General features: G+C 44.6%; 1 protein-coding gene across 4 annotated transcripts in view; it reads right to left on the bottom strand.

Annotated features, from left to right (window-relative positions):
• The window catches only part of LOC106573090 (collagen alpha-1(XIV) chain), a 258,521-nt gene continuing 244,079 nt past the window's right edge, over positions 1 to 14,442 (bottom strand). For 2 of the 4 annotated variants that reach the window (XM_082959256.1, XM_082959252.1), the window contains exons 46-48: positions 10,774 to 10,851; positions 4,720 to 4,875; positions 1 to 1,652 (exon numbers count right to left, since the gene is read on the bottom strand). In XM_082959256.1, coding sequence (XP_082815382.1) covers positions 1,087 to 1,652; positions 4,720 to 4,875; positions 10,774 to 10,851 — 800 coding nt within the window. In that variant the 3' untranslated portion in view covers positions 1 to 1,086. Of the gene's footprint in view, positions 2,958 to 4,719; positions 4,876 to 10,773; positions 10,852 to 14,442 lie in introns of all 4 variants that reach the window. The other 2 variants (XM_082959258.1, XM_082959260.1) reach the window with 2 other exon arrangements.

The raw sequence follows: 14,442 nt of genomic DNA, 5'->3' as shown, positions 1-14,442 counted from the left end.
TTCACTGTTGTATTACAGTTTTATTGGTTATAAAACAAATAATAAAGTATAAATAAATAACTTCCTAAATCAGTTTCTAAGGTTTGGTGGTCAGGTCTGATGAGACATTTCACTGGTACCTGTTAGTTCTCCATTCGGAATTCCATTTCTGTCCAAAAACACAAATTAGACCACAGGCCTAACTATATTCAACACTCTCCTCACAGTGGACGGGCGCCACGTTGCATAATCATCATAATAATAACAACAACAACAACAAATTGGAAAGGCAATAAGGAAAACATTAAACTTCAGATTTGTGGAGCTCATCACAAGTCCTTCTAGCACCTTCTCTGTCGTTGCCTGTGACGAGTAAGCGTAGCTAACACCTAGTCGGACAAGACCAAGTCCATGTCAATTAACAATGCGATAACAGTACGATTGGACAGAACGCGTGAGAGTCTTACAATAGCTGTAGTTTTCTTTGATAGGACAGTGGTTAAAGTTTAGTTCCTCAATGTTTAGGCATACTTAAAAAACAAATTCCTCATCGTACAATAACAGTGGGGGGAAGGCTGCTTCAACAGAGGTCACAATGTATCATATTAAATCAAGAAGAGAGGCCACTGTACACAAATACTGAGAAATCATTGTGAGAACTGGCTTGACAACTTAAAGATTGAGGGTAAAGTCAACATGGAAGCACTATAATGTAAATGACACATGGTTATAAAGATCAGACAGCCTGTACAAATGTCATCAATTCATAATCTCAAATTACAAAAAGATGTTTGACTTATTACACATCAACCCAAAGACACAGTCCAGTAATTCACAATGCGCTGGCTCAAAGGCTGCATGCAACTTCACTAAAAAGGTAAGTGATTTTAATGTACATCACTGGGGATAGCTTCTCTTCCTCAGTCCCCCTACATCAGTCCCCCTACATCAGTCCCCCTACATCCCACACACCAGCATTTACAGAAATCAGGCACTTTTCGGATATCCTAATCTGTCAGCGCTATCATACAGGAATAGCATACAGGAGACCCTGGCTAGCGACACGGGGGCAACTGACGAATACCGAACATATTTTTGACATCTTCATTAACCCACAGGGACATAGAGAGGTGGTTGGACTGTCTGTCCTGTCTGGGCTTCTCCAATCACCTCCACCTCTCCTTCAGTATCTGCTACAGCATCGCTCCTCTGTCCTGTCTGGACTTCTCCAATCACCTCCACCTCTCCTTCAGTATCTGCTGCAGCATCGCTCCTCTGTCCTGTCTGTCCTGTCTGGACTTCTCCAATCACCTCCACCTCTCCTTCAGTATCTGCTGCAGCATCGCTCCTCTGTCCAGTCTGCCCTGTCTGTCCTGTCTGGGCTGTGTTAGCGGTGGCTCTTCTCTGTGTGACCACGTCTCTGGAGAAACGGCTCATCATTATCCCTGGGGACCTTAGCTCAGTGTCCTGGGAGTGGGATTGGGGTGCAGGGCGTGCAGGGGGGTGAGGGTAATTGGGCTGGTAGTACTGAGGGGGGTAGCCTCTATACCCAGCGAATGGGTCCTCTTCCTCCTCATCTTCCTCATCGTCTTCATCATCGTTGTTGTAATTTCCACGGGGGTCATAACGGCCAGTGGGGTGATAGTTTTGGTAGTTGGTGTGGGGGAGTTGTACTATTGTGGGGAACATCTGGATCAATGGGGTGTCATCACTAGCAACCTCTTTCTAAACCACCACCGCTAAGTTAGCTTGTTGTCTGCGGTTAGCTTGTTGCCCGGGTTAGCATCTGGGTTAGCAGAATGACGTACAGGAGAAAGCAGACAGAGAGCCACAGGTACAATATTACTGCAGTGAGAAGAAGAACACAGTGTGTAGCCGTGGATGTATAAGAGGGAGGGTGAGACACACCAGTGGGAGTAAGTGGGAGTCTGATTAGTATTTGTCATTCACAAGGACGCCTTGATCAGGAGAGAGAAGATACACACAGGGAGGAAGGAAGATGGCGGTTGGTGGGTGGCTGGAGCAAAGCATTGTCTAGGAAACAATATCTTCTGATTCATGTCTTTTAGAAAAATCCAGATGGATTGTTTTCCAAGCGGGGTGATGTGATGCGAGGTTAGCAAGATCAACACACAATGTCTGATGACAGGCAGAGATAGATGGAGAGTGAAGCGATTGTTTGAACACAGTGGTGGTGATCTCAAGTGGTAGTGAGGGGTGAAGGGAGGGGGGTAGTGATAGTCTCTATGTGGGGAAGAAAAGAGGGGGAGGAGAGGGTGGCTGATGGTCTCTTTATGTGGGGAGAGGAGAGGGTGGCTGATGGTCTCTTTATGTGGGGAGAGGAGAGGGTGGCTGATGGTCTCTTTATGTGGGGAGAGGAGAGGGTGGCTGATGGTCTCTTTATGTGGGGAGAGGAGGAGAGAGGAGAGGGTGGCTGATGGTCTCTTTATGTGGGGAGAGGAGAGGGTGGCTGATGGTCTCTTTATGTGGGGAGAGGAGAGGGTGGCTGATGGTCTCTTTATGTGGGGAGAGGAGGAGAGAGGAGAGGGTGGCTGATGGTCTCTTTATGTGGGGAGAGGAGAGGGTGGCTGATGGTCTCTTTATGTGGGGAGAGGAGGAGAGAGGAGAGGGTGGCTGATGGTCTCTTTATGTGGGGAGAGGAGAGGGTGGCTGATGGTCTCTTTATGTGGGGAGAGGAGAGGGTGGCTGATGGTCTCTTTATGTGGGGAGAGGAGAGGGTGGCTGATGGTCTCTTTATGTGGGGAGAGGAGAGGGTGGCTGATGGTCTCTTTATGTGGGGAGAGGAGAGGGTGGCTGATGGTCTCTTTATGTGGGGAGAGGAGAGGAGAGGGTGGCTGATGGTCTCTTTATGTGGGGAGAGGAGAGGGTGGCTGATGGTCTTTTTATGCGGAGGACGGGAGTCTGGAACTAAGAGAATGTTGCTCAGTAGTCATTCTCATATTCCTGTTCCTGTCCTTCTTGAGTTAGAACCAGACCAGAGGAGACAGACAGAGACACAGAGAAACACGTACCTTCCATCAGTACAGATACCAGACCACCAACATGCTACCATTCAAAATACCACATGGACCCACTAGTGGTTGTGCTAGTCAGTATCGCTGACTCAGACTGCTGTGTTATGGCAGCTGCTCATCAGAGCTCTGAAAGCAGACATGTACAGGCACAACATAGTGCTGTAATCTTTATTTCTCTTTCTTAATGTAAGAAAATGTCATAAAGATGTAGAACAGTGAAATGAGAGTCACACAGGATACATGGATTTACATCCAGTATACTTACAGTATAGTAACTCAGACATGCACAAGTTGTGAGGAAGCATTTTAGGTCAAATGCGCACCACACATCGCTGTAAGAGGCACTCCCATCTTATAGTGATACAACCCCATTTTTACCACATCTGTGGGAATGAACCAATTGTTCAATGACAAATACCTTGCCTGAATTCAATCAAAACAGCTATAGCATAATTGTCTTAGTGTTAATATCCTTTTAGACCAAGTTAGCAGTGAAGTAATAACCAGTCAAAAGAAAGCAGGCCCACTAAGGGCTCTTGAGTGGCGCAGCAGTCTAAGGCACTGCATCTCAGTGCAAGAGGTGTCACTACAGTCCCTGGTTCGAATCCAGGCTGTATCACATCTGGGTGTGATTGGGAGTCCCATAGGGCGGGTTTGGCCGGGGTAGGCCGTCATTATAAATAAGAATTTGTTCTTAACTGACTTGCCTAGTTAAATAAAATAAACTAAGGACATGGTCACTCATATTAAACATTCATAGTGTGTATAAAACGTCTCACGAGAACATATGGCACAGCAAAACATTTCAATAGCTCTAAAATACTTTACGGAATTTATAGGGACAATTACAATGTCAATCTGTGTAAGATTTACCAGTCGCCAGTTAGTCAGTCACTGGGGAAAATACTTTTACTAGTTGGAAAGTCAGGGGCGGAGCCAGACACTGGAGTTGTTTATGTCCTGAAATGATCTGCAATAAACATGGTCAAGTGTCTTTCATTTCATCTAATGGAAATAACACTAACTAACCACTGGGTCATTGTCCCTTCAAAATACTGGGTGGAAACAGCAGCTGACTAGAATGACAAGAGAAGACATTAGATCTGACATACAGAGCAGTTACTGTTACTCTCTCTTTCTACATTTCTGTTTTGATTGAATTCAGGAATAGTATACACTGAGTGTACAAAACATTAAGAACACCGGCTCTTTTCATGACATGCTGACCAGGTGAATCCAGGTGAAAGCTATGATCCCTTATTGATGTCACTTTGTTAAATCCACTTCAATCAGTGTAGATGAAGGGGAGGAGACAGGTTAAAGAAGGATTTTTAAGCCTTGAGACAATTGAGACATGGATTGTGTATGTGTGTCATTCAGAGGGTGAATGGGAAAGACATTTAAGTGCCTTTGAACGGGGGTAACTTGACACAACTGTGGGAAGCATTGGAGTCAACATGGGCCAGCATTCCTGTGGAACGCTTTCGACACCTTGTAGAGTCCATGCCCCGACGAATTGAGGCTGTTCTGAGGGCAAAATCAATATTAGGAAGGTGTTCTTAATGTTTTGTACACTCAGTGCATAACCATACACAGTATCCATCAGATTTACTGTGGTATAAAACCCAGTTCCTCCTAGTAATCTCAGTCCTACAGTATCCAGAACTTCTAGATAGGGATATCTATGTGTTCTGATGGTGGTTACCTCCAATGTTGTAGCCCAAACAGGAGTTCTGGTCGCAGTAGCCAGCAGCACCAGCAGGGCCCGTGGATCCAGGGGTGCCCGGTCGCCCTGGGGTGCCCTGGCTGCCTGGTCTACCGGCAGGACCTTGGCTGCCTGTACGGCCCTCTCCTAGAAGACCTGTGGAGGCAAGATACACAGTTAGTAACAGGATCTACATGGGACAAATTACACACCAAAAACCAGTCTCTTGCTATGGCTGACCATGTTGTAAACTGTAGAGATAAAATAATGAAAACTATGTTTTATGAATCGTTCCTCCTGTTACTTCTGCAATGACAAACTAGGATGTAAAATAGTCTGTGTGTTGTTGAGTGTCCAGACTGCAGGCAGTGTGTATAAATACGTGTGGGTTCCCTCAGAATAATGCCCTGAACCCAGATCAGACAGTTTGGATTCATTTATTATCCTACTTCTGTTGAAGTTTCCACTACAGAAGAACGTCCTTCAGTCCAGTCCCAGTCCAGTCTGACTACAGCAGTCCAGTCCAGTTTGACTACAGCAGCCCAGTTTGACTACAGCAGTCCAGTTCCAGTCCAGTTTGACTACAGCAGTCCAGTTTGACTACAGCAGTCCAGTCCCAGTCCAGTTTGACTACAGCAGTCCAGTTTGACTACAGCAGTCCAGTCCCAGTCCAGTTTGACTACAGCAGTCCAGTTTGACTACAGCAGTCCAGTCCCAGCCCAGTTTGACTACAGCAGTCCAGTCCCAGCCCAGTTTGACTACAGCAGTCCAGTTTGACTACAGCAGTCCAGTTTGACTACAGCAGTCCAGTTCCAGCCCAGTTTGACTACAGCAGCCCAGTTTGACTACAGCAGCCCAGTTTGACTACAGCAGTTCAGTCCCAGTCCAGTTTGACTACAGCAGTCCAGTCCCAGTCCAGTTTGACTACAGCAGTCCAGTTTGACTACAGCAGTCCAGTCCCAGTCCAGTTTGACTACAGCAGTCCAGTTCCAGCCCAGTTTGACTACAGCAGCCCAGTTTGACTACAGCAGTCCAGTTCCAGTCCAGTTTGACTACAGCAGTCCAGTTTGACTACAGCAGTCCAGTCCCAGTCCAGTTTGACTACAGCAGTCCAGTCCCAGTCCAGTTTGACTACAGCAGTCCAGTTTGACTACAGCAGTCCAGTCCCAGTCCAGTTTGACTACAGCAGTCCAGTCCCAGCCCAGTTTGACTACAGCAGTCCAGTTTGACTACAGCAGTCCAGTTCCAGCCCAGTTTGACTACAGCAGTCCAGTTTGACTACAGCAGCCCAGTTTGACTACAGCAGTCCAGTTTGACTACAGCAGTCCAGTCCCAGTCCAGTTTGACTACAGCAGTCCAGTCCCAGCCCAGTTTGACTACAGCAGTCCAGTTTGACTACAGCAGTCCAGTCCCAGTCCAGTTTGACTACAGCAGTCCAGTTTGACTACAGCAGCCCAGTTTGACTACAGCAGTCCAGTCCCAGTCCAGTTTGACTACAGCAGTCCAGTTTGACTACAGCAGATCAGTCCCAGTCCAGTTTGACTACAGCAGTCCAGTCCCAGCCCAGTTTGACTACAGCAGCCCAGTTTGACTACAGCAGTCCAGTCACAGTCCAGTTTGACTACAGCAGTCCAGTCCCAGCCCAGTTTGACTACAGCAGTCCAGTTTGACTACAGCAGTCCAGTCTCAGTCCAGTTTGACTACAGCAGTCCAGTCCCAGCCCAGTTTGACTACAGCAGCCCAGTCTCAGTCCAGTTTGACTACAGCAGTCCAGTCCCAGTCTAGTTTGACTACAGCAGCCCAGTTTGACTACAGCAGTCCAGTCCCAGCCCAGTTTGACTACAGCAGTCCAGTTCCAGTCTAGTTTGACTACAGCAGTCCAGTCCCAGCCCAGTTTGACTACAGCAGCCCAGTTTAACTACAGCAGTCCAGTCCAGTTTGACTACAGCAGTCCAGTTTGACTACAGCAGTCCAGTTCCAGTCCAGTTTGACTACAGCAGTTCAGTTCCAGTCTAGTTTGACTACAGCAGTCCAGTTTGACTACAGCAGTCCAGTTCCAGTCTAGTTTGACTACAGCAGCCCAGTCCCAGCCCAGTTTGACTACAGCAGTCCAGTTTGACTACAGCAGTCCAGTTCCAGTCCAGTTTGACTACAGCAGTCCAGTCCCAGTCCAGTTTGACTACAGCAGTCCAGTTTGACTACAGCAGTCCAGTTCCAGTCTAGTTTGACTACAGCAGCCCAGTCCCAGCCCCAGTTCCAGCCATGAACACACATACCTATGTTTGCTGACATGGCAACAATCTGAGGCATTGTGGTGCTCAGTGAGAGATGCTTTTGGTTCTAAAAATATCATCCCTGATTTCCATGAAAGTAGTAAAGCCTCTGCCAGGACCCACAGTCTCCTGATGTTTCATCGTGAACTTTCACAAATGTTGTTTTGTCATTAATATAATTCAGAGAACTTTGTCAGAGTTGAGTATCGATTAAACAACAATCAGATGCATTGTCCTGTATTGATTTTCTGCTTAAATAAATTGTAGTGTACAAAGAAGAATCAATACAAAGGGTTTGTTTCTCCCAAAAATATTGTCCAAACATCTGTTTGACATTATAGACAGCAATCCAAGACAGATCAACTTTAAATCCAAAACACATGAGGATTTTTCTGTTGTTATTAAAAGTTTCAACTGTTGTTTTCTTTCCAGAAAACCCCTAGTAAGAGGAATTTCACTGCAGTCACAGTGTAGTCTGAATACCCAACAGTTCTCAATCAACAAAATAGTGTGGCCTTTGATTGACATGTTTTTATTAAAGTGTGTCAGCCGTTAGTGTCCCATGAAACCCATACTGTCCTAGAAACACCTCTCATTATTGTGTTGGATTGTCTCTATAAGGTGGCAGTGAATGGGGTGCATATCTACGCATGTATTATCTGGCATTTCTAAATGCTTGAGGGAGGATTGTGGAGGGAAGACGAGTGGGGGGGTGAAGGGAGGATGACAAGGAGAAGTAAGATGGAAGGTGAGGGGGGTGAAGGGAGGATGACAAGGAGAAGTAAGATGGAAGGTGAGGGGGGTGAAGGGAGGATGACAAGGAGAAGTAAGATGGAAGGTGAGAGGGGGGTGAAGGGAGGATGACAAGGAGAGGTAAGATTTAAGGTGAGGGGGGTGAAGGGAGGATGACAAGGAGAAGTAAGATGGAAGGTGAGGGGGGTGAAGGGAGGATGACAAGGAGAAGTAAGATGGAAGGTGAGGGGGGTGAAGGGAGGATGACAAGGAGAAGTAAGATGGAAGGTGAGGGGGTGAAGGGAGGATGACAAAGAGAAGTAAGTGTACACACTGTACATACTCCATGTGGATTAGTATAAACTGTCTCTACATACTGCATGTCGATTAGTATAAACTCTGCCTCTACATACTGCATGTGGATTAGTATAAACTGTCTCTACATACTGCATGTGGATTAGTATAAACTATCTCTACATACTGCATGTGGATTAGTATAAACTATCTCTACATACTGCATGTGGATTAGTATAAACTGTCTCTACATACTGCATGTGGATTAGTATAAACTGTCTCTACATACTGCATGTGGATTAGTATAAACTATCTCTACATACTGCATGTGGATTAGTATAAACTCTTTCTCTACATACTGCATGTGGATGAGTATAAACTATCTTTACATACTGCATGTGGATAAGTATAAACTCTGTCTCTACATACTGCATGTGGATTAGTATAAACTCTGCCTCTACATACTGCATGTGGATTAGTATAAACTCTGTCTCTACATACTGCATGTGGACTAGTATAAACTCTGCTTCTACATACTGCATGTGGATTAGTATAAACTATCTCTACATACTGCATGTGGATTAGTATAAACTCTGTCTCTACATACTGCATGTGGATTAGTATAAACTGTCACTACATACTGCATGTGGATTAGTATAAACTCTGTCTCTACATACTGCATGTGGATTAGTATAAACTATCTCTACATACTGCATGTGGATTAGTATAAACTCTGTCTCTACATACTGCATGTGGATTAGTATAAACTGTCACTACATACTGCATGTGGATTAGTATAAACTCTGTCTCTACATACTGCATGTGGATTAGTATAAACTCTGTCTCTACATACTGCATGTGGATTAGTATAAACTCTGTCTCTACATACTGCATGTGGATTAGTATAAACTCTGCTTCTACATACTCCATGTGGATTAGTATAAACTGTCTCTACATACTGCATGTGGATTAGTATAAACTCCGTCTCTACATACTCCATGTGGATTAGTATAAACTATCTCTACATACTGCATGTGGATTAGTATAAACTCTGCTTCTACATACTGCATGTGGATTAGTATAAATTCTGCCTCTACATACTGCATGTGGATTAGTATAAACTCTGCCTCTACATACTGCATGTGGATTAGTATAAACTCTGCTTCTACATACTGCATGTGGATTAGTATAAACTGTCTCTACATGCTGCATGTGGATTAGTATAAACTATCTCTACATACTGCATGTGGATGAGTATAAACTGTCTCTATATACTGCATGTGTATTAGTATAAACTCTGTCTCTACATACTGCATTTGGATTAGTATAAACTGTCTCTACATACTGCATGTGGATTAGTATAAACTCTGCCTCTACATACTGCATGTGGATTAGTATAAACTGTCACTACATACTGCATGTGGATTAGTATAAACTCTGCTTCTACAGTATACACTGTATGTGGATTAGTAATAACTGTCTCTACATACTGCATGTGGACTAGTATAAACTCTGCCTCTACATACTGCATGTGGATTAGTATAAACTGTCTCTACATACTGCATGTGGATTAGTATAAACTATCTCTACATACTGCATGTGGATTAGTATAAACTGTCTCTACATACTGCATGTGGATGAGTATAAACTATCTTTACATACTGCATGTGGATTAGTATAAACTATCTCTACATACTGCATGTGGATTAGTATAAACTCTTTCTCTACATACTACATGTGGATTAGTATAAACTCTGTCTCTACATACTGCATGTGGATTAGTATAAACTATCTCTACATACTGCATGTGGATTAGTATAAACTCTTTCTCTACATACTGCATGTGGATTAGTATAAACTCTGCCTCTACATACTGCATGTGGATTAGTATAAACTCTGTCTCTACATACTGCATGTGGATTAGTATAAACTGTCTCTACATACTGCATGTGGATTAGTATAAACTCTGTCTCTACATACTGCATGTGGATTAGTATAAACTCTGTCTCTACATACTGCATGTGGATTAGTATAAACTGTCTCTACATACTGCATGTGGATAAGTATAAACTCTGCCTCTACATACTGCATGTGGATTAGTATAAACTCTGTCTCTACATACTGCATGTGGATTAGTATAAACTCTGTCTCTACATACTGCATGTGGATTAGTATAAACTGTCTCTACATACTGCATGTGGATAAGTATAAACTCTGCCTCTACATACTGCATGTGGATTAGTATAAACTGTCTCTACATACTGCATGTGGATAAGTATAAACTCTGCCTCTACATACTGCATGTGGATTAGTATAAACTCTGTCTCTACATACTGCATGTGGATTAGTATAAACTCTGCCTCTACATACTGCATGTGGATTAGTATAAACTCTGTCTCTACATACTGCATGTGGATTAGTATAAACTCTTTCTCTACATACTGCATGTGGATTAGTATAAACTGTCTATAAATACTGTTTGTGGATTAGTAAAACAATGGAAAGTTTTGTTTAAATCAAAATGGGTGCATTTTGTTTGTTGTGGCAGCACCACTTCACCAAGTCAACTTCCTGTATATGCAAATGTATTTGGCGAATAAAGGTGATTGTGATTCTGTAAAATGGAAGGATGAGAGGGAGGAGTGTGATGGGAGGAGAAGAGAGAAGTGATGAGAGGATGTAAGGTGAGGGAGGGAGGAGTGTGATGGGAGAAGAAAGGCGTGATGAGAGAATGTAAGGGGCTGATGGTCCTTACCTGGTGGCCCTGGTGGACCTCTGGGGCCCTGTGTCCCCACACCTTGAATCCCCCTCTCCCCCTTCTCTCCTGGGAGACCTGAGGACAGACGACACACAAAGTACATATGACCTTGACCTTAAAAGAAAGTCACCATGTCCTCATGTAACTTCTCACATTCTCCTAGTTCCTCTCTGATACCCAGTACACTGTTCTTCATCTAGTCAGACTGTCCTCTACTATGTCTGGTCTTCATCTAGTCAGACTGTCCTCCTCTACTATGTCTGGTCTTCATCTAGTCAGACTGTCCTCTACTATGTCTGGTCTTCATCTAGTCAGACTGTCCTCCTCTACTATGTCTGGTCCTCATCTAGTCAGACTGTCCTCCTCTACTATGTCTGGTCTTCATCTAGTCAGACTGTCCTCCTCTACTATGTCTGGTCTTCATCTAGTCAGACTGTCCTCCTCTACTATGTCTGGTCTTCATCTAGTCAGACTGTCCTCTACTATGTCTGGTCCTCATCTAGTCAGACTGTCCTCTACTATGTCTGGTCTTCATCTAGTCAGACTGTCCTCCTCTACTATGTCTGGTCTTCATCTAGTCAGACTGTCCTCCTCTACTATGTCTGGTCTTCATCTAGTCAGACTGTCCTCTACTATGTCTGGTCCTCATCTAGTCAGACTGTCCTCTACTATGTCTGGTCTTCATCTAGTCAGACTGTCCTCCTCTACTATGTCTGGTCTTCATCTAGTCAGACTGTCCTCCTCTACTATGTCTGGTCTTCATCTAGTCAGACTGTCCTCTACTATGTCTGGTCCTCATCTAGTCAGACTGTCCTCTACTATGTCTGGTCTTCATCTAGTCAGACTGTCCTCCTCTACTATGTCTGGTCTTCATCTAGTCAGACTGTCCTCCTCTACTATGTCTGGTCTTCATCTAGTCAGACTGTCCTCTACTATGTCTGGTCCTCATCTAGTCAGACTGTCCTCCTCTACTATGTCTGGTCTTCATCTAGTCAGACTGTCCTCCTCTACTATGTCTGGTCTTCATCTAGTCAGACTGTCCTCCTCTACTATGTCTGGTCTTCATCTAGTCAGACTGTCCCTCTACTATGTCTGGTCCTCATCTAGTCAGACTGTCCTCTACTATGTCTGGTCTTCATCTAGTCAGACTGTCCTCCTCTACTATGTCTGGTCTTCATCTAGTCAGACTGTCCTCTACTATGTCTGGTCTTCATCTAGTCAGACTGTCCTCCTCTACTATGTCTGGTCTTCATCTAGTCAGACTGTCCTCCTCTACTATGTCTGGTCTTCATCTAGTCAGACTGTCCTCCTCTACTATGTCTGGTCTTCATCTAGTCAGACTGTCCTCTACTATGTCTGGTCTTCATCTAGTCAGACTGTCCTCCTCTACTATGTCTGGTCTTCATCTAGTCAGACTGTCCTCCTCTACTATGTCTGGTCTTCATCTAGTCAGACTGTCCTCCTCTACTATGTCTGGTCTTCATCTAGTCAGACTGTCCTCCTCTACTATGTCTGGTCTTCATCTAGTCAGACTGTCCTCTACTATGTCTGGTCTTCATCTAGTCAGACTGTCCTCTACTATGTCTGGTCTTCATCTAGTCAGACTGTCCTCCTACTATGTCTGGTCTTCATCTAGTCAGACTGTCCTCCTCTACTATGTCTGGTCTTCATCTAGTCAGACTGTCCTCTACTATGTCTGGTCTTCATCTAGTCAGACTGTCCTCTACTATGTCTGGTCTTCATCTAGTCAGACTGTCCTCCTCTACTATGTCTGGTCTTCATCTAGTCAGACTGTCCTCCTCTACTATGTCTGGTCTTCATCTAGTCAGACTGTCCTCCTCTACTATGTCTGGTCTTCATCTAGTCAGACTGTCCTCCTCACTATGTCTGGTCTTCATCTAGTCAGACTGTCCTCCTCTACTATGTCTGGTCCTCATCTAGTCAGACTGTCCTCCTCTACTATGTCTGGTCTTCATCTAGTCAGACTGTCCTCCTCTACTATGTCTGGTCTTCATCTAGTCAGACTGTCCTCCTCTACTATGTCTGGTCTTCATCTAGTCAGACTGTCCTCCTCTACTATGTCTGGTCTTCATCTAGTCAGACTGTCCTCCTCTACTATGTCTGGTCTTCATCTAGTCAGACTGTCCTCTACTATGTCTGGTCTTCATCTAGTCAGACTGTCCTCCTCTACTATGTCTGGTCCTCATCTAGTCAGACTGTCCTCCTCTACTATGTCTGGTCTTCATCTAGTCAGACTGTCCTCCTCTACTATGTCTGGTCTTCATCTAGTCAGACTGTCCTCTCTACTATGTCTGGTCTTCATCTAGTCAGACTGTCCTCCTCTACTATGTCTGGTCTTCATCTAGTCAGACTGTCCTCCTCTACTATGTCTGGTCTTCATCTAGTCAGACTGTCCTCCTCTACTATGTCTGGTCTTCATCTAGTCAGACTGTCCTCCTCTACTATGTCTGGTCTTCATCTAGTCAGACTGTCCTCTACTATGTCTGGTCTTCATCTAGTCAGACTGTCCTCTACTATGTCTGGTCTTCATCTAGTCAGACTGTCCTCCTCTACTATGTCTGGTCTTCATCTAGTCAGACTGTCCTCCTCTACTATGTCTGGTCTTCATCTAGTCAGACTGTCCTCCTCTACTATGTCTGGTCTTCATCTAGTCAGACTGTCCTCTACTATGTCTGGTCCTCATCTAGTCAGACTGTCCTCCTCTACTATGTCTGGTCTTCATCTAGTCAGACTGTCCTCCTCTACTATGTCTGGTCTTCATCTAGTCAGACTGTCCTCCTCTACTATGTCTGGTCTTCATCTAGTCAGACTGTCCTCCTCTACTATGTCTGGTCTTCATCTAGTCAGACTGTCCTCTACTATGTCTGGTCTTCATCTAGTCAGACTGTCCTCCTCTACTATGTCTGGTCCTCATCTAGTCAGACTGTCCTCCTCTACTATGTCTGGTCTTCATCTAGTCAGACTGTCCTCCTCTACTATGTCTGGTCTTCATCTAGTCAGACTGTCCTCCTCTACTATGTCTGGTCTTCATCTAGTCAGACTGTCCTCCTCTACTATGTCTGGTCTTCATCTAGTCAGACTGTCCTCCTCTACTATGTCTGGTCCTCATCTAGTCAGACTGTCCTCTACTATGTCTGGTCTTCATCTAGTCAGACTGTCCTCCTCTACTATGTCTGGTCTTCATCTAGTCAGACTGTCCTCTACTATGTCTGGTCTTCATCTAGTCAGACTGTCCTCCTCTACTATGTCTGGTCTTCATCTAGTCAGACTGTCCTCCTCTACTATGTCTGGTCTTCATCTAGTCAGACTGTCCTCCTACTATGTCTGGTCTTCATCTAGTCAGACTGTCCTCTACTATGTCTGGTCTTCATCTAGTCAGACTGTCCTCCTCTACTATGTCTGGTCTTCATCTAGTCAGACTGTCCTCTACTATGTCTGGTCTTCATCTAGTCAGACTGTCCTCTACTATGTCTGGTCTTCATCTAGTCAGACTGTCCTCCTCTACTATGTCTGGTCTTCATCTAGTCAGACTGTCCTCCTCTACTATGTCTGGTCTTCATCTAGTCAGACTGTCCTCTACTATGTCTGGTCTTCATCTAGTCAGACTGTCCTCTACTATGTCTGGTCTTCATCTAGTCAGACTGT

This window comes from Salmo salar, chromosome 02 (assembly GCF_965601325.2).
Source record: "Salmo salar chromosome 02, fSalSal1, whole genome shotgun sequence".
NCBI classification, from domain to species: Eukaryota; Metazoa; Chordata; class Actinopteri; order Salmoniformes; family Salmonidae; genus Salmo; species Salmo salar.
Note: the sequence above shows the minus strand (reverse complement) of the source record. Positions and strands in the feature narration are given on the sequence as shown.